General features: G+C 45.3%; 1 protein-coding gene across 8 annotated transcripts in view; it reads left to right on the top strand.

Moving 5' to 3' along the window:
• Window positions 1-19,227, top strand: part of LOC107222479 (polypyrimidine tract-binding protein 1) — a 371,006-nt gene that overhangs the window by 330,853 nt on the left and 20,926 nt on the right. For all 8 annotated transcript variants that reach the window (XM_046738243.1, XM_046738242.1, XM_046738239.1 and 5 more), the window contains one exon: window positions 17,420-17,566. In XM_046738243.1, the coding sequence (XP_046594199.1) occupies window positions 17,420-17,566 (147 nt within the window). The remainder of the gene's footprint in view (window positions 1-17,419; window positions 17,567-19,227) is intronic.

The raw sequence follows: 19,227 nt of genomic DNA, 5'->3' as shown, positions 1-19,227 counted from the left end.
CTATAATCTTATATAATCTTATTACGACCGTCATCCCGCCGCTTACGGTGTGCAGTAGTCCTATATCTACTAAAAACCGTTCCTCACTCGTTACGAACGGTGATAAATTAATTCCCTACTTTGATAGGAAACTATCTTGGATGTACGTACATCGCATCTCGACGCGAGGCTGTTTGAATCAAAATTCTCGAAAACTTAATTGTTTACCAAAAATTGTCAGTTACCCATTTTTAATGTCGGGAATTCCGACCTAACGAAAGTTTTCTGTGTTCGATGATTATTTTTTTTCCCCCCGCTTTCATTCTTTCGCGAACGCTTTTGCAAACAGCAACAACAACAACAATATGTATATAAATTCAAAGTAGGATGAGACCGGTTGCCGTGAATGAGAACCTCGCAACAATTATTGCATTAAGCGGGATAAAACAAGGGATAAGGATAAAACACCGTACGTACATATATATGTCGTAAAAAAACAAAAAAAAAAAAAAAAAACTAAAACCCCGTTGTATATGGAAACACGCGGGTCCGGGTTTCGCTGTCCCGTAAATCCTTGGGCGTGTTGTTCCAAAAATGAGTAAAAATCCCACGGCTTATATCCGCGCGGCGTCACTCCAGGCTCAACCTGGCTCAAGAGGACGATGACGGGCCCGCCGCCTCACAATCAGTCTTCATCTTCACCCCCATCCCTTCACCCCCTTCCTCACCCTGCGCTTCGGCAAGGATTTCTGCAGAGCGTTGCTTCCACGTCCCGACAGACACAATAGGCCGAGGAGAATATTATTTCCCCCGAAACAATTAAAACTTGAGAAACTTGGCGTCATATCGCGATAACCGGAAACCATCCTCGCCACGCTGATGACTGGATACTCGCGTAAATATTATTACATGTATGCATGAAACTCCGGGTAATATATGGATACGTCGGGAAAATCTTCCGCCACCGTCTTGAGGAATTAACCAACTTTCTGCCACCATGTTTCTACGATAATAATTTTCGTTTGGCTAAAATTTCAATTTGTCATATTGTTTTGCACCGAGATATCTACATCCTCCAGTTCTCAGGCCTACCTTAGTCGTTGCCGTTTCATCGATTTTTTTATTAAATTTTAGAATTAAAACGATTCATCCTCAAATTTTTACCACTTCGATTCCACCGTCGGAAACAAATGCAACCTAACGTGTTTTTTGTGTGAAAGAAATTGAAGAAAAATTGCAACGCCCGACTTATCTTACCGAACACAATATTCTAAGGGAAAAATTTCAGGACATACCAAAAAAAAGGCACATGTTTTTCCTTTTAGTTTGATGTAGTTAATCCCGCACATGCGAAAATCGAGCCGCCAAAAAAAAAGAAAACCAAAAAAAAAAAAAACAAATTGTTTCAAGTTCTTCTGTCAAAAAAAGTAGTCGTGTCGGAGTAGGTATATCCTTAAGTTTTCAGAGGGGTGATGAAAGCGGGATGATGATTAAATCCGTGCAAACATTCCGACGGTATATAGTTTAACGAAATTTCTTCGTGTCCTCTGCATCCCGCACGTCACGTCACTGGGACTTTGGCGGGAGTAAAACTCCGCGGTTACACGTTGTACGTAGGTATTTGTGTCACGTAGTCAGAGGAGCCGAGGGCCTGGGGCTAGAAGAGGAGTTGGACCCGGTTGCGTTCGGTTCGACTTTGCTTACCCCGCGGCGCGGCGAGGCGCGGCACGCAGTCGGGTTAATTAAACGTGTAATCCCCCATCCGACAGATTCTGCCGGGGCCTCGAGGCCTACGCCGTCAGCAGCGACGTTGACGGCGGCGTCCCGCCCCCCGCATTCGATCCCTAAACAGCCCCCGAGCGGACCTAAGCTCTGCCATAATTAACGCCCCCGCATTATATAATTTATGAACGACCTCCCGCCGACCGAGTCCATCAACGCCGGGGTCGAAAATATGCGAACCCTGCGCCACCCCCTTTTCAATTACATAATTCACCTACGCGTTACGTCGCGTATCCTTAGGGCGGATTCTGCGCTACGATTTGCTTTGCAACTTTTGTTCGACACTTCGTCCCGTTTGTAATAAGGCTTGATAGTTTCGCCAGCTCGTATTTGGCTAATTACGTAACGGTTCGTCCTGCCTTGCAGATATGCCCCACAGCCTTTTTACCCGTTCGTTTGGTGGGCTTCCGGCCTACCGCCCTTCTCGCCAGGTCCTTAAGTTATAGACTTTTAGATCGGGTTTATACACCCCATAACCGGGGCCGAACCTTCACCATCCGCAGCTCAAAGGCCTACCTTGCCTGAATGTTTTATGCGGTCACACGCTATGGCCGGCTATTTATTTCCGGAAGGTATATCGGGCTGCGGGGTTTCACTCTCGTTATACGTTGTAAGCCACCCCCATGGAAATTATTACGACCACGGATTACGCGTTGCGCGATCGAATTATGTGCTCGGGAATTGCCGAGATTTCTTTACGGTCAAGTATCGTGTGGAGATGATATCGAGTCGAATTGAAATATGGGAAAATTAAAGAATCGAATTTAAAAGCGACACGGCAGGTATATTTATACAATGGAAAAGGAAATTTTGGTGCCGGAATCGTAGAATTGATTTTTCAATCAATCTTGCAATTCTTTCCCAAGCTTGAAAACTAAGTGATATATTCTAACTGTACACAGAAAAAAAGAATTCTTTAAATTTACCATGCGTGAAGATCAATTAGGGCTAAATAAATGTTTTATCGAATAAAATAAATTTTGATTCACTTGATAAGACGAATTATTGTTCCGATCACATTTTTGTTGGATACAAATAACATTCATTTGAATGGAATAACCATATATTTTACAATGTTCGATAAATTAAACAAATCCTTTCCGGGTGCATACAAGTCATTTTGGAAGAAAAATTTCAGCAGGCGAGAAGCTTTTCAACGCGGATCGAAGAATCGGCGCTGCGACGCGGCGTCCCGGGGCACGAAAAGAAATTAACCCCCCCAACTTCCGAATCCCTTCTTCCTACTTGGAGCTGGAGTTTGAAAGAAGCGATGAAGCCGTCTAATTTTCACCGTCTTGGGAGGTGTTTCGCGTCAATGCGGAATCCGGGCGAACCAACCACCTTGGGATTCGGTTGCGGCTTAGAGCAATTAGAGGCGGAAAGCGGTTAAGAGAAGCCGACGAACAGGCAAGCAGGCGGCCAGGATGATCCGGTCAACCTGCGCGTACCTCGGACGTCGCGAGGGTAATTATCAAACGGCTCGCTGGGGGTAAAAGCGCAGCTACGGGGGGGGGCGGAACGAGTCCGGTGCTAAATTAATTACCGAACAACGTGTTCCGGCGCGTGCAAAAACACTAATTTGCGGGTTCGCAGACACGTGCGAGGTTAAACGCCCCGCGACGGCGTCTTTATTAAGCCTGCGGAGGATAGCCGGGCACGCGATATTGCCGAGGAAGGGAAAATACACGGTCGGTATTTGGGTTGGACGGTCGGCGGAAGGGAAAAACGGAGGAAAAGCCCGGACGATTTTCCTTCGCCCCCCCGCCCCGGCGCAGGACGGCCGATATGTATAATCGAAGGGCTTGAAAACGATGCTGACGATTTTTTTCCGCACGATTTCGGTTGCGGGACAGACTGCGGAACGACACATCGAAACCCTTGGAGGTACGCGTGGTATATACGATGTATTACCGACATCAGCGAGATTTGTCTTCTTCCTTCACCCTCCAGCCTCCTAAACAATTTGTACGCTTTAAAGCGGGCCGAGCTTTCACACCGATTGCTTTCTCGCAAAGCACACGCTTCCCCGGCGTTTCTCAGGAGACGTCTGCCGGGTGATCTTTAAATTACGATGCCAGGCGGCTGCAGGAGTCTGCCGTTGGTAGAAAAAGCTCCCGGTGCAGAGCTTCGATCAGACGCTCCAACGCGTTTCATCCTTTTCGGATTTTTAAGGAAAATTGGTAAAGCCGAGCTGAGGAACTTGCAGTTATTCATCGTTTCCGGGTGAGGGACGAGCGTGTTACGGGAAAAATCTTCTTTCTCCGAGTCAAACAGTTCGCCGGAGAGGGAAGACACGGTGAGATAAAAACAAAGAGGGGTTGTTTTCGCTGCCGGTGACACTCGTAAAGGGACTCCAGCTATCCCGGTAATACTCGAGAAGAAGAGAGCCGAGCCTTCCCGTGGTGTTCGGCCGGACCTGAACGTCTTATTTCCGAATAAGAAATCACCACCCGCACCCCATAAACTTCGGAATATAACCCGCTTTATGCCACGTCACGACACCGTTGGGAACGGTGTGAACGACATGGTTGAAAATAAAGAAACAACGCGTCTCCTTCAAGATGGACGTTGGAAATATGCGCGAATCTAAGTTACTTTTTTTTCTACTTCTTCTTCTGTTTTTTACTATTCGCTTTCCGCGATCCGGTGGCGCTCTCGAAGCTTCGTGAAAGAAAGCGAATCTGCTGCATCAGCCGCGAACAACGCGGTCAATATGCCCAGACTCTGCTGTATTGTGAAATCGGGATAATACACGCGACAGGTGTCAAGGGTCAGGTGCGATCCTCGTCACTCGTTATGTTAAGGTCGGCATGATAAGCAACGCGGTTATCATTGTGCCGAAACAGTTATTCCACTGTCGTCTATAAAATATTCGTACCCCACGATACTGATTGTCCTCGGACACGCAAACCTGCTGGTCAATTTGTCAGCGAAATGCGAAAGAAAAGAGAAGCGACACTTTCCGGATGACGAGCGTTTCCTGCAGCGATTCAGGACATCCTAAAACCTTGGAAATCCGCGAGGAAGAAATTTTTTTTTTCCAAAGACATCGTATCGCAGCGTAGAATGACTGGAAGAATTTTACAAACAAATTAACAACTCCGAGCAGAAACTTATTCCGCGGAAAAACATCGGCGACATCTGGATGCATATTAATTGAGGTGTAAGGTAGAAGGTTGCCGGTGTTTTTAAGGACATATCGGGGCGACTGGCGCCCGGCGAGGACTGAAGAAGCCTCGGGAACAATGGTGAAATTAGCGGTGAAAAAGCGGGTGAATCGGGGATCGGGGGAGGTTTTTAGGAGGGGTGGCAAGTGGACGGTTGATGGTAGCGACTGGTGGCGCTGATGGGAATTCCAAATGCCGCGCGGTTTCTTAATGATTGAAGATTTGTGTCAGCGGCGCCCAAAACGAGCCCCGAACCACCGCCGTCTTCTCTTTAGCAGCGTTACAACTTCTTCCGAACGAGCCTTTCGGAGTTTCTTCCACGTACATTGCGGCAACGGTTGTTTATTAAATCGTCAATTTAACCCAAATTAATCTCGCGACTCTGCTTCTGACGGTACGAACGCACGGATTATTCTAATCAACGGTACTGCTTCTTTATTGCTCAAACACTCCGCGATGAACACTCTTCGGGTGATTATCCAAGGTCGTTGGAAGCCGGAAGCAGATTTTAGAACGACTACAAGGTATAAAGAGAGACCATTGTAAATCGTAAGATCCAAGTTTGCTGAAATTCCGACACTGGACTAGAATTGGAAAATTATTACTCCTCTCGCTTCTTCTTTTTTTTTTCTTTTTTTTCTAATATGTATTTTTTCTAGTTTTGAACCGTGAAGTCCCTCCTTAAAAAACAATACCGAGTAGAGTATTTAAGGACTCGAAGGGTCGAGAAGTTGAGATCAACCGTCATTGGATGTAGAATTTCACTAGTCCAAGAAGCAAAAATTCCTGATAGTTCCAACTCCTGGACCGTTAAAAAATATCGAATGGACGAAATTTGTCAGAGTTGTAACTTCCGGAAGTTTCTAAGACAAATTTTCATGCAGTTGTACATCTGTAGTATTCGAACCTCCGACCATCTAAAACTATTCGCAATTGAAACAATTCTGAGTTCTTACCGTTACGTTTTGACTAGAGAAATTCGGTGTAACGACGAGAGTGATTTCGACTATTCGAAACACTAATCCGCCCCCTACAAACGACAGATTTCCTAATACTGGGGCCGGGGGTCGAGCCGGTGGTTAGCAGAGAAGAAAGACATAAACGACGCTCCCTAAGCAGAGAAAAGTCAGGTTATAAGACCATCGTCTGGCCATTCGGAGGTGTCGCGTTTCATATTTCAGGGGTTGCAGCAATAACAATAGCACATTGTTACTCGGACTTGTCGCTGACGGGGTTGGCGCGCGGGCAAGATGGCGTAATATTTTTAATGGAGGGCGTCTCGGGCGTCATTGCGGCGTGTCTCTCTCTCTCTCTCTCTCTCTTCCTCTCCCTCTCCCTCCCCCTCCCTCTCGAGCGTCTTGGATGATCTACGGCCCCGCATTGTTTCTAGGTGCTGCCTCGTATATTATTTTCCCCGTCGTTTTTTCATCCCCCACTCACGGTTATTCTACACGGCGGGTGGCTCGTTCCCTCGAAACTTTAAATGCTCGGCTTTGAAATAATGCGCCTCATCCCGCCCGACACCCCCGACGACGAGAAACTCCCGCATTACGCGGTAGAGTCGCTCTGATTCTTTCCCCCCTCGCCCCGAGAGTCGCGCCGGAGGTGCGAAACAACAGACGTCGCCTCCCGGTGTTTGACGATCCGCAGTTTTTCATCCCCGTATAATATATTTATATATCAGACCTTTTTAACCCCTATAAAAGCTTCGGACGGAGATGACGAGCCGTTGCGTTGACTTTCGCGTTTCGCGGACTCTGCCGCGTTTCGACGTTTTCAAACAGAAAACTAAAAATTTTATTCGACGAAAAAGAAAGGGACTCTCTCAAATCATTCAGCCGAGATTTCTGCCCCCTGATATACAATATAATATGCAAAACGGTGAAGTTCCGTGACGTAATTACATCCGACAGCCCCGTGAAATGCTTCCTTCTCCTTCTCTTTCTCCTCCTTATCCCTTCTCTGAACGCTAATTACAAAGCTGCGTACGATATAAATTCTGCTTTTGAAACGGAAAGACACGCCCTGACGTGAATTTAAATCGGAGTCCGAGGGACCATCCCAGCTCTTTCTCTTTCGCTCTGCTGCCCGGTCTCTCCGGCTTCAATTTAGCACCACTTTTCGGCTGGAGTAAAATTCAAGTTTTAAAGAGTTTTCGTGCAATATCTATATATATATATATACACACACATATATATAAGAAACTGGGAGAAGAAGTCAGAAGTGAAAAAGTATAGAACGACGAGGAAATATCAAGGACGAGAGAGGTGGTTTTTAACTTATATTCGTCTTCATTTCCAGGCTGCGAAACTTTGTTTCATTTTTGTTCTCTCTTTCTGTCTATCGGCTTCTATTTTCTACGTTTTGCCTTTTTACGCCGGGTCTAGTAGGCGAGACTATTTTTCATCGCGTCGCCTGTTTTTGACCGGAAATCGTCCGCGAATCAATCGTCCGACGTGTCGGACGATGTGGGGAGAAAAAGCGAAAGGAGGAAAAAGAAAAAAACATCGCACGCAGACACAGCGAGGGGCAAAATGAAAATAATAACCGTACAGGAAAGTGAGAAAGAAAAATGGAAAGACTGATTGTTTTGGTGTCTGTCTGGTCCGGGAGCTAGCTACTCCATCATTTGAACAGGTTCGAATTCCGTTTGTAATGTTATTCAATAAACGTTTTCCCGACCGAAAGCGTGTTCTCATTCCCATCGCAGCTGTCCTTTCTCCCCCGATTTCATTCAACTTCTATTTCTCGCTCCCTCTTTCTCTTGTAAATTTATGTACGCATTGCTCTCACTCGGACCTCCAGACACACCAAAGTGACATTGGCCATATTCCTCCCACTTGCTGCACTGCGATGCAACTCGCATATTCGCCTTTCCCACGTCGATCCAAATTACCCCGTTATTCTCAAATATCCTTTCACGGGTTTTGAACGAATATGCAGAAACGCCTTCCGCTGTAACTGCGCACCTCTCCGTAATATGTCAGGAATTTTCTCATTGTCACATTTGAACTCTCGACGTCGCAGGATGTCTTCTTCGTCAATTCTCACTCCTCGAATTACTTTCGTGCGGTAATTATCGATACCGTTGAACCGAAATTATTTCAACGCAGTAACGAATGTGAGAAATTGCCAGCGAAATACCGACTACTCGATCAAAATAGATCAGTCGATTTTCTCCCAGTTAACCCGAACCCCAATCGAATTCTCCAAATGCTTTCTCATTCTCCTTTCGGTTCACAATTGGAAATCTATCAATAGTTGTTCACCGATCAAGCGCATAGTCGTTGCAACGTAGTCCAAACCCACATATATTAACCTCCAAATTCAAACGTTTGCGAGTTCATTATTGGGGGAGAAGATTTGGAGACGGTTAATTTTTTCGTTTCTCAAAGCACCGCACGGCGCATCCCGAAGTTGGGATTAACAGTCTCATTGACCATTAACGACTGATATAAATTCGCGGGGCGAACTATCGCGGGGCGGTGAGTGAGGGGATAAAACGAGGGGATGAACCTAATTCAAACTAACCATCGCGTTACCAGGGCCGGATTATTATTCAACTCCCCATTCCTCGAGGAGCCGTAAGTTACTCTCGGCCTCTTTAATAATAGAGGCAGCAATTTGGTGGAAAAACGATGCAGGGCGTCGGTGGTCCGCCTTCTCACTTCTCGTTTCTCGTTTCTCGCTCCGACTCTTCCTTCCAGGCCGTCGGCTCTCCGTCCCAATTTATCAATTGGCGGGGGAGAAAAGGAGGGACGAAAGTAGCGAGCTTTCCGTAACCCCTCTATATTTGATTCGCGCCAGCTTCTCTCCGGGTCAGCCTCTGATCGCCGCTGCGAAAACCGCTGCTGCAGCATCCGAGGGCTCGATTACCTCAACTCGGGTACTCGCGTTTCCCCTAAATACCCTATTTTTTTTCAGAGGGTGAAAGAGGAGGAGGGATAAGATCGGCGCTGCTTTTATCGAGATCTTAACCGGCCATTTCCGCCTACTTTTCCTTCCGAATGCTTGAACGCGGCCCAAATTAACACGTCTTACGCTATCGGACGACCCTCCTGATCGTTATTGAGGCCATTGCCGGAGCCGCCCTCTGTTAGGTAACAAGTTCGAAACCGAGAGCCTGGAACACGTGCCGCCGGCCTATAAAATTCACCAAAGGACGGTTAAGCTTCGCGGACGAGATACGCGCTCTTCCGGTTTCGCATCCGTGTATATTTTACCAGTTATGGTTGGGACCTGCGTGTTTAATGGATGATAGGCACATTTCCACGGCACGCGTGAGTCTTCATCATCTTTCCCAGTTCGAGCGGTTACATATGCTTTCCACGTATGCTGCCGCCGACCCCGAAACTTCTTACACGCGCGTTACTCCGATCTTTTTTCGTCTGATCTATTCCTCCTGAATCCCGATTGATGCCGTCGATTACCTGACGAATGAACCACGATTCGCATGTACCTTCGGAAATTCTTCAAATGCGTCACGCCGCTTCGACAACTTGATGGATTTTTTTTTTTTTTTTTCTTATTCCAAACATAGCAGGGTTGTCGAAGAATTCGGAAAAATTGTAAATTCTGGGATTGAACCCCATCTATTGAAAGGTACGAATTTATTTCGCGACAAATGAATATCGTCATCTTTTGACGACTGTCGCGATATTGTGTCGTGAAAATCGACAAGTCTGAGTGGTTATTGAAAAATTTTGACGGAAACTCAGGCGGGATGAGGGAGTGGAAAAGAAAAGCGAATCGTCTAAGTTTCTTGCGTGATCCACTGAAGAAAACCAATTAAGTAATGCGTTGAAGTATTCCACGAAACGCGTTAAGGTTGAATTCAGCGGTTCGCTTCTTTCGTATTCATCTCGATGCGGACGCACGATGCAGAAGGTGGCACAAGACGAGGGGGTAACGTTTTCGTTCTCCGAGTATAAGTCGGAGAAGACGTGAGGAGGAGTTGAAGAGGTAAGTGGACGCGATCGCGGAAAGTGTCTGCAGCGCACAGCGGTGGAGAAACGCGGTTGACACTCGACTCTGATGTCTCTGGGTGTTGAATAATTCATGCGATAATAAATGTACAAGCGAGGAAAGGCTGAGGTCGGTACCCGCGATGGCTCAGTCTTCTAAATAATGATATCGCCGAGAATAGACAGGCAATATTCATTGCGGACAATAATATCTGGCGCAACGGTAACGGGGAAACGCGTTTTGAACGGGGCGATTTGGATACGTGCCAGCGTCTGGAGTGGATGGTGGATGGGATAAGTGACGTGTTCACCCCGACGTTATTGCTGTTATTGCCGCGGGGTTAAAGGTGAATCAGTTTATAGCGGGATATAAAAGGTGATAAAAATTTAATAAAAGCCAAAACCTGGGATCGTCTCATCCCGATCTCGCGTTTCTACGACCGTAGAACGAACGAGGATCTCTCGGCAGAATTAAGGGGGCGGATAGAACGAGGCATCAAGAGGGTCTTTCCCTCATTTGACTAGTGTAGATAAATCCGATTTTCTCTGCCGTATCGTTAACGTCTGACGGCAGCTTCTTCGGGCTCGATCCGAGCTCTGGGGGCAGATCGGATTCTCCTACAGGGGTCGACATCCCCTCGTCTTCGTCCAGCCGAGAAAGTCAAGCAAACTCTGGTGAATGAGAACGGGGGATGGGGATGAGGGATCGAGGCTCGGGGGAGAAGGAGGAATCGAGATTTATATCTTTGCTTAAATAATTCGTCCCACCTGTCTGGAATCAATTTATGCGCAGATACAGTGGATTGAATAAATAAGTCGCGAGAGGGTGAGGGGGAGATTATTGGAAAAGTAATTTATAGCCAATATTACTTCTTTTTTACCCCGTATATACTTGCGTATGTATACGCAGGGGTGGCGGTCCGTCTACTCTCGTTTTTATTCCTGCTCCCCGATGTTCCCCAATTGGCCCTCTTCAAGGAGGAGGCTCTGGCCTCTTTTTAATAATCCCTTTCTCAAGTGCATCTCTTCAGTTCAGGTTTTAAACCCACCCTCGATTCTTCGTAGCTCATTACCGTAGTCGCATGACTGCCTGCCGATTTTTTCCTTTCTTCCATTCGCTTTTTTTTTTTTTCTTCATTTCCTTCATCTTAACCGAAACCCACTCCCAAGGATAGAATGAAAGAAAAGCCAATAAACTCTACAGGTTAGGGTATAACGCATCCTTCTCCGCCTCCCTGATCTGATCGCTGGCCACGATACCCACCGACTGCGAATTGGCGCTCGCTTAAACGCCCCATTTTGATCCTTCCAGATATCGGCTCTTTGCAAACGGTAGATTTGATCCTGCAGTTTCTCAGCCACGTGCCTTCTCGATCCGGTACGCCGACGACCGTCCAACCGATTTCCATTCCCTCCTAACGTTTCGGATTTACTTAATACGGTGGGTCTGATAATTCCCTAGGATCTTTTCGAATCTTGGTAGAAAAGAATTTCTTCCCATTCCTTTACCCATCAACCATTTCAAGCTTTCGCGTTATTTGCTGATGAGTTTCAAAGACAAACACTTCGGCGTAACTTAAAGTCACGAACATTCCCCGACGTACATCTTATGTTATACCGACGGTTAAGGGAACCAATTTCATCTTCGAGTCACACGTCTTGATCTGATGGAGAAGTAGTCCTCTCCCTTCTATCAGACTCGCACCCTACGGGCCTTAACATCCAAGACTTGGCTCGAGATATTCTCTCCGTTTCACCCGAGGCGAACGGTCTATAGCTCGCAGGTAGCGAGGAGGAGGAGAAGGAAGGTAGGTTGGGAAGAGAGCTGCAGGAAGTGGAAAGAGGGAGTTTCCGAATGTAATTACTTAGCGTCACCACAGTTATCGTACCTATTGCAGTTGTATCGTCACGGTCGAAGTTCTCGCGCGTATTTCTGCCTAATTGTCAGTCACGATATCGCAAATCCATCTCGAAGCAAAGCAGAGAGCTGTTTCTTTCCCGTACTTGTGTATTTATGGAATTTATAGCCTGGAGTCATTCCGTGTTGGTTTTGAATTATTAAGCCTTCGGTACGGTAAACTGAAATGCAAGTAACGCCTTCGCTTTAATATACTTTGCTGATGAAAACAGAGGGACGGTTGTAAAACCGGTTTGTTACTTCGAAACTTTCCGCGATTATACAAGTCGTAGTTTCAGATAATACCTGGTCCGCGATGCCTGTACTTCTAGTTTTAAGCCGTCGCCGCGTCGTAGCTTCTTGTGCCATGGCTCTCGTACAATCAACCTTCGGTTCTGAGACGTTGGCAATTGAAATGAAGGGACAAACGAGAAACTGAGACAATAGCCCACCGTTAATCCATCTCCATTCACGATATACTCTTCATAATCCTCCAATTCTTGTTTCCTCGGTTCGCTTTCCATAAGTAAATACTCAGACATATCCGCAGTAAAGGTTTCCCAACAGCCCAGAAGAAAAGCAATAAAAATAGATTTACAGATTTCTTATCACAAATTTGCGTTCCTCAAAGAAATGTCAGCTTGGCATCATGGTGAATGTTGCACCACTCGGAAACTCCAAGATTGGAGCTAGGAACCTCAGAAAAAAGGTGCGGGGGTTGCGTTTATGCCGCAATTATACGAAACTGCTTGGACCGCAGAGAATGGAAATGTACAGGAGCGAAACGACGTCGTCAGAGAAGGATTACACGGGCAACAACAAAGTGAAAAAAGGAGGGAGAAAAAAAAAATACTCTGTAACAACCCCAAGTTGCCCATGGATGCGTCTGACGTATCGCGTGCATCTCTCGATGAAAATTTGTCCCCGGTTAGGTTGAAGCATCGTTTACAAAGCCCGTAAAGCCGGTCGGAAGCTCGCAGTGAAATTTTACCCCGCACTGTGTACGCGTATAAGGTGCAACGCGTTGCAGCCAGAAGAGCATCGCTTCGTCTAACAACCGCTTCCGACGTCTTGGTATTGGCGGCTATTACCGTCGGGTCTTCGCGTTTCATGGTTAAAGTTGAGAGTCGAGAGTCGAGGGTCTCTCGAGTCTGAATGCGGTAAAGGAGAAGGTTCCGAGTAGCTCGTGCCCTACCTGCCTACCAAACTTTTCATGCCCTGTGATGAGGAGAAAACTTCGCCGTCTCGCTGCTGCACTTACGGATATAGGTGTGCCAACCTCCTCCCTCGTCTTCTCCCCCGACTTATGTAAAAGAGATTTTGGCTCCGCGAGAAGTTTACTCTGTGGCTTGTAACGGAGTGCAACGATTTTCAGAAAACTGGATACCTGTACTACTCCGGCTCTGCCTCGTGGACGTCAATTATTTGGGTGGCTGATAGTCTCACGATCACGCGTTGCGGGAACGAAAATCATTAGTCAACGTCCCGACGTGACGGTTTGTTCAACCACGTATCGCGCGACATCCACCCGAACAGACGTTCCTCGATCTTCCCCCGGCTCTATTTTCACCGTATTCCAAAATAATTCCAATCTCTTACGCCTGTCACAATCGCGTAGCATAGTTAGGTACTGCTTATCGTGAAATTTTGAAAAATATTCTGCGAGGTTTGCCTTAAAAAATTGGGAATAGATAGGTTTGATGGTACAGGGATCCTCTTTTTCGAAATGTCAAATTCTTCGGACCCAGGAATACAAATTATCCGTGATGTAAATCAAGGTTGAATTTGGACACATTGAACCCATTTCCAGTTTATTCAAGATCTTTCTATATAATCACACGGTATAATCTCAATCGTTACCGTGCCTGTCTAACCCTTCGCAAAAAAAAAGTCTACACTGTGACAAAAATACAGGGTGAAATTGTTCAGATTATAATTTGGTGTTAATCTAATATACCCGATATGGAATTTCCAATTTGACTATGAAAATTTCTCTGTAGTAGTACAAATTAGACAACTTTTGATAATTTCAAAACTACCATTTTTTACATTAGGTATACCATTCGGACAAAGAATGTCATTGAGCTGACTGACTGGTTTATATACGCGAGGTACGGACACTGGTTTTTAATAAATTTGAAACCACGTTGTACTAATTAGTGTTTATAATTAACGGATATTTTACTATTTACTTAAGCGCAGTGGGTTCTTAACCCATTGAAGCCCAGGAAAAAACTGGGTCAGATAGCATCAAACTAACTAACTATTCTATTCGTAGCAAAATGAAAAAATGAAATAAATGTATTTTTTGTCATGTCATTTGCAATTGTATGTAAAAAATTATTGAAACAAATTATGCTGAAAGTCGTTAGTTTCAAACACTGACTGCGCCAATTGATTTTACGAGAAAAATGATGAAGAAAATCTATGTACCGTATTTTTTGTCAGAGTTCAGTTTGTTAGTGTAAAATCGTGCCGAATAAATTTACAACTCTCCATAATTTCCATCATAAGAACTATTGCACTGAAAAATTGAACTCTGACGAAAAAATTCCACATAGGTTTTCTATCTGACCCAGTTTTTTCCCGAGCTTTAATGGGTTCATGTTTTGAAGTTTAATGAGTATCTGAATTCGATAGGAAATTTCATAGAAAATGTACAAAGCATATAATTCGCGATGTGCTTGCTGTGAATAATTGGTGTTGACCTGATACTAGTTCGATTCTAACCGACTCTAGATGTTTTCAAAGAAGTGGCATATGCAGGCTCTCTTTACGGGCACAAAGAGGCAAGAGACACTTGTCTTTTTTACATAAAAAGTCTTCAATTTTCGTTCCTGATATTTTCTAGCTAGCTTAGCGAGTAGTGCAGAGTTCTATTTCTCTAAACCCCGTAAATTTGCAACATATGGTTGTCTGCTCTTTCTCAACTAACTCACTGCTTTCGTCACCCAAACATCAAAACCTGAAGACTTTGGACCCTCCAAGACACTAGCGGGCTCGAACAAAAGTCATTATGCAGAAATTTCTTCTTCCGTATAGTTATTCCTGAAAGGTAAAAATTTTCTATTCGTACAACAGACGTTTCTTGGTTGATTCGTCGGCGCGTTATTCGATAATTAGTTGAATTTTTCTCATTTTCTCATTTTCGGGTCGCACATGAACCGCAAGGTCGAAATATCAGGAGCACGGAGATGCAATGCGGAAATCGGTAGCGGGCAGAGCTCTATACGTGCGGGTTAAAAGCGGGACTGATAAAAGGCAGGGCGAAACAATGCAGTCATTTCGAAACAAACACAATGCCCGAACGGTTGCGCAAACGGAACGGCAAATTCAAATTAAATTACCGATATACGATCGACACAGCAGCCAGCGAGCGGCACGCGGGGCTCGCACACAGCGGATAATGTCATTGTTTTTGTTGCGCTCGACTTCCAACTTCAATTTCCAGCCCCTGCATTTTTAATGGCCTCCTCCACCCCCAACCTCCACCATACCGATACTGCGGTAAAGGCTGATGCAGAGGCGATCGAAAGCCTCCCTCCCACTTTTCGTTTCGGGTTATTCCCAGCTATACGCAGCTTTAGCATTACCGAAATTCTATTATTACCAGGCGCTACACAGTGATCGAAAACGCTCGTAGTTCCGGTAAAAATTCTTTCGCTATGCCATCTAAGACAGCGAGACGAGTAAAAGTTTACTTGAACTCATCAATTATGGAGAAGGAAATTTACTTAAGTTGATTTGAATGGAATAAACGGCGTTGCTCTGATCTGAAAAACATTTCTTTCGGTATATTTTTTCCTGTAAATTGAACGTATCCTCCCTCGGTCTATACGGCGTCGCTTCACGCCGAAAGCTACCATCGTATAATAGTCTAGTGGTTTTCCTAATTCAATAAGATTCCGAGCACAGCTTGCGCTGATTTAGCGCCCCGCGAACTCGGTTAATTTTCTACCTCGTGGCAGTTGGTACCGCTTACTCGCGACGCGTCACGTGATCGAAATGACTGAGCGAGTCTCTTGCGCGACAAGAAGACAGGAAGACCCGACGAAGTAGGCTGCTGCTCGGAGGGGAATCTTATCCACCCTTAGTGCCCCGGGAGAAAAGATTCCGGCCCGGGGATGAACCTTTCGAAAATTAGGCCGCGCACTCCCTTGTATACGCGAGATGCGGCAATCTGGCCATCCGCAGTTTAATTACGTGATTAATTACCATCTCTTGGCTAATTTTCAGCGCGTGTATACCACCTCTGTAACTCGAGATATTGAGAAAATCCAGTTCGGTTAGCTTTCGACGATCGATGAAATTATTGAAATAACCGGAATGTAATGTACCCATGTATTATAGGGCTGCTAGTCGATGATGCTTTTATTTTCATTTCGGTGTACCTTTGCGGGAGGAACGTTATCCAGCGTAGAAACGAGCCGTGCTGCGACTCTCGCTAGCGGTTTAGTTTAATAACCCAATATTGTCCCCGGCCATTACTCTTACTTATAAAGTATAATGGGGCGTCATTTTTACGCTTAATATGCGACCAATTTAAATATCCACCAGACCCCATCTTACCGCCAAAGCACTCATTGATGCGGCCTCCTCGGGCAAACAGGCGGTAGAATCCCTCCTTGGGACGAATTGGGAGGCGGGGAAGGAGAGAATATCGCGGTCGAGTTGCGGGAGGAATCAGGTATTCAAATGGTCCGTGCTTTCTTAACCCCTCTTAGTCGTCGTTTGCTATACAGAAATACCTTCTTCTGCCTCCTCCTCCTTTTCTTCCTTGTTGCCAACTCCGAACCCCCAGTATTCAAGCAACGTAACTAATTCACGATAAAAACGGTGATTAAATTTTTCGTAGAAATATAAATACCAATTTCAAGCTATTTCACGTTTGCATTGAGGAAGAATCTGTTGAACCGTCTAATCGTGGGTAAAAATTTAGGTAAAGTGATGAATCATTTTTAAGGTTTTAGTTGTAAGCTTATCGTGTGTTATTAAAACATCTACCACATCACGCAGTATCGAGGGATGTTTCGACTCTATTCACTGTCACTGGTTGATTTATCCTCCTTTCTTAACGTTTCATCCTCACATCGAAGCCGATTGATTCTCAAGCCGCTTGAGCGCAAGCAGCGAAAACGTCGTTACAAGGCGAAATCCTCTCAGTTACGGGTGATCTTATCCCGAATCCGTCCGCGTTATGTATACCTACCAACAAACACCGAATGGAAGTGGAAGTGGCGTGAGATAGTCGGTGGTGGGAATGTTCACCAGCTGTTTGTTTGTAGTATCCCTCATCGAGGGCCGCTGATCACGTAGACACTTAGCCTCCCCGGTTCGCGGGAATTTCTCTCTCTCTCTCTCTCTCTCTCTCTCGCTCTCTCCAGCAGTAAAACGTTGCCTACCCGTATTCCGGAGGATGCGTTGTTACGTAGGTATGACCGTGAGTAGAAAGGGTGCCGGTGGCGTTATTTATCATCGCGTGCAGCTCGCCGCGTCACGCCGATATCGCCCTCCGGGGGCGTTAGTTCGGCCGAGCGAAAGAACCGTAAAAATAAATGTTATGGTATAAATTTTCGCTTCCGATCAACCCTCACTCAAGAGTAATTTTGCCCAACCTATTTCTGTTGCAGAACGCTAATGCTCAGGCCGCACTTCAGGCGGCTCAAGGACAGGGTGCTCAGAGTCAGGGTGGAGAAACTCAGGGTGGACCCAATACCGTTCTAAGGGTCATCATCGAGCACATGATCTACCCGATTTCCTTGGACATACTTTATCAGGTGAGTAATAACGCTTTTTCCTTCGGCACACGTCGACTGTTCGATAGATTTTTGGGTCATGACGTACCGGCCAAAAGCAATACGTATCTACGCAGTGACGTTGAAAAATCATTGGCGAATCAGATCCCGAAACATTTTTAAACTGCCATTGATCATCGTTACGATTTACAGCGTTTACGGTTGATTCGGTATCACTTTTGAATATTATCTTTTATCGCATGCTTATATTTTTTCAAATTTCTGTAAAAATCACTCCCTTGAAAAGTTTTTGAAAATTTGCACTTCGTAGCTGTACAAGTTCTTGGAAAGTTTTTACGACATCTTATCCTTCCGTGATGAAAATTGTCCAAACATGTCAATTGTTTTTCCTTTCTTTGTAAAGGAACAACCGACTTGAAGTTTTGACTGAATGATTTATCGTGAGTACGGCAACGGTTGGTAAAAGTTTCGGTACATTAGCAGAACTTTCGTCTCACTACCGAAACATTGGCAATGCAACTCGTACCCCGGAAGGTTTGTTAATTTAAAATCAAGACGGTTTCGCTCCCATCAACGGACGGCTTGCATTTAGGCGGTTCTCCTGTTTGCTTTAGCACTTTTCAACGGCGCTAATTCGAGGGTTAAAAATTCAGAAGTCACTCAACTCAGACCCGAAACCACTCTCAGAACTCCGGTTGAAAATATCCCCTTTCCTAATGACTACTGCAATATCTAACCTGTCCAACTGACTCGACCGCGTTTCTACCCTTGTCGCGCCTTCGCGATCTATACAAAGCGAACTTTCCTCAGTGATCAACAGCGCTAGTTAACCGCACGGAAACTCATTTTCAAAGTGCTCGGAACAAGTTTTTAGATTTTCGCAACCGCATCGTGTGATTCACGGAAATTCGTCGCTGTAAGATGAAACATCAGGCGTGAAGCACCGTTCAATTTTTATACAAATCCGCCCACTCAACGCTTACAGTGATCGCACACCGCAGTGTTTTTATATCCATATATACGCGAGGCGCGAAAAGGTATTTTTCACGTGGCCCTTTTCAAACGGGTGATACACTTAACGGAAATACACGTGGCTATATCCCGCGTTTATGGGGCATCGATTGACGTACTTTCCGCCTAATATTATTATTGTCATTATACGTGAACCGTAAAAGCTCGCGGTACGCTATAAATATGTATATTGTCGTACATGTACGTACGATTTATAAGTAATTCTACGAGCTTTCCACTCCACTGGATTACGTCGCCGCATTTATGTATGTCTATATATAATATACCCGCACGTAAACGGCCTCTTGTCTTTAACTGGATCATTATCCTGCGGAGGTCAATCGTGACCCTCGCATATGTGCCTTATTATACCCATACAGAGACAGTTGCGCCGTTAAACTTTGCGATTTATCATACCGAGCGGAATATTTCAGTGTATTACGCCCAGTGTGCGCGTGTGTGTGTCTTCGTGATGACCGTACACACGTTTCATAATCGTTTAACCAACGCGCCGGGTCTCGAATGTATTGTACGCGCGAAGAGAGAAAAAATAAATTACCCGAAAAATCGCATTTTTCTCTTCGTTACAAAAAACCACGATAAACATATTTCTCCCGTCGCGCAACATTTCGTAATTTTTTTATTTTTTTTTTTTTTTGAACCTAATCTAT

This window comes from Neodiprion lecontei, chromosome 4 (genome assembly GCF_021901455.1).
Source record: "Neodiprion lecontei isolate iyNeoLeco1 chromosome 4, iyNeoLeco1.1, whole genome shotgun sequence".
Classification (NCBI taxonomy): Eukaryota; Metazoa; Arthropoda; class Insecta; order Hymenoptera; family Diprionidae; genus Neodiprion; species Neodiprion lecontei.
Note: the sequence above shows the minus strand (reverse complement) of the source record. Positions and strands in the feature narration are given on the sequence as shown.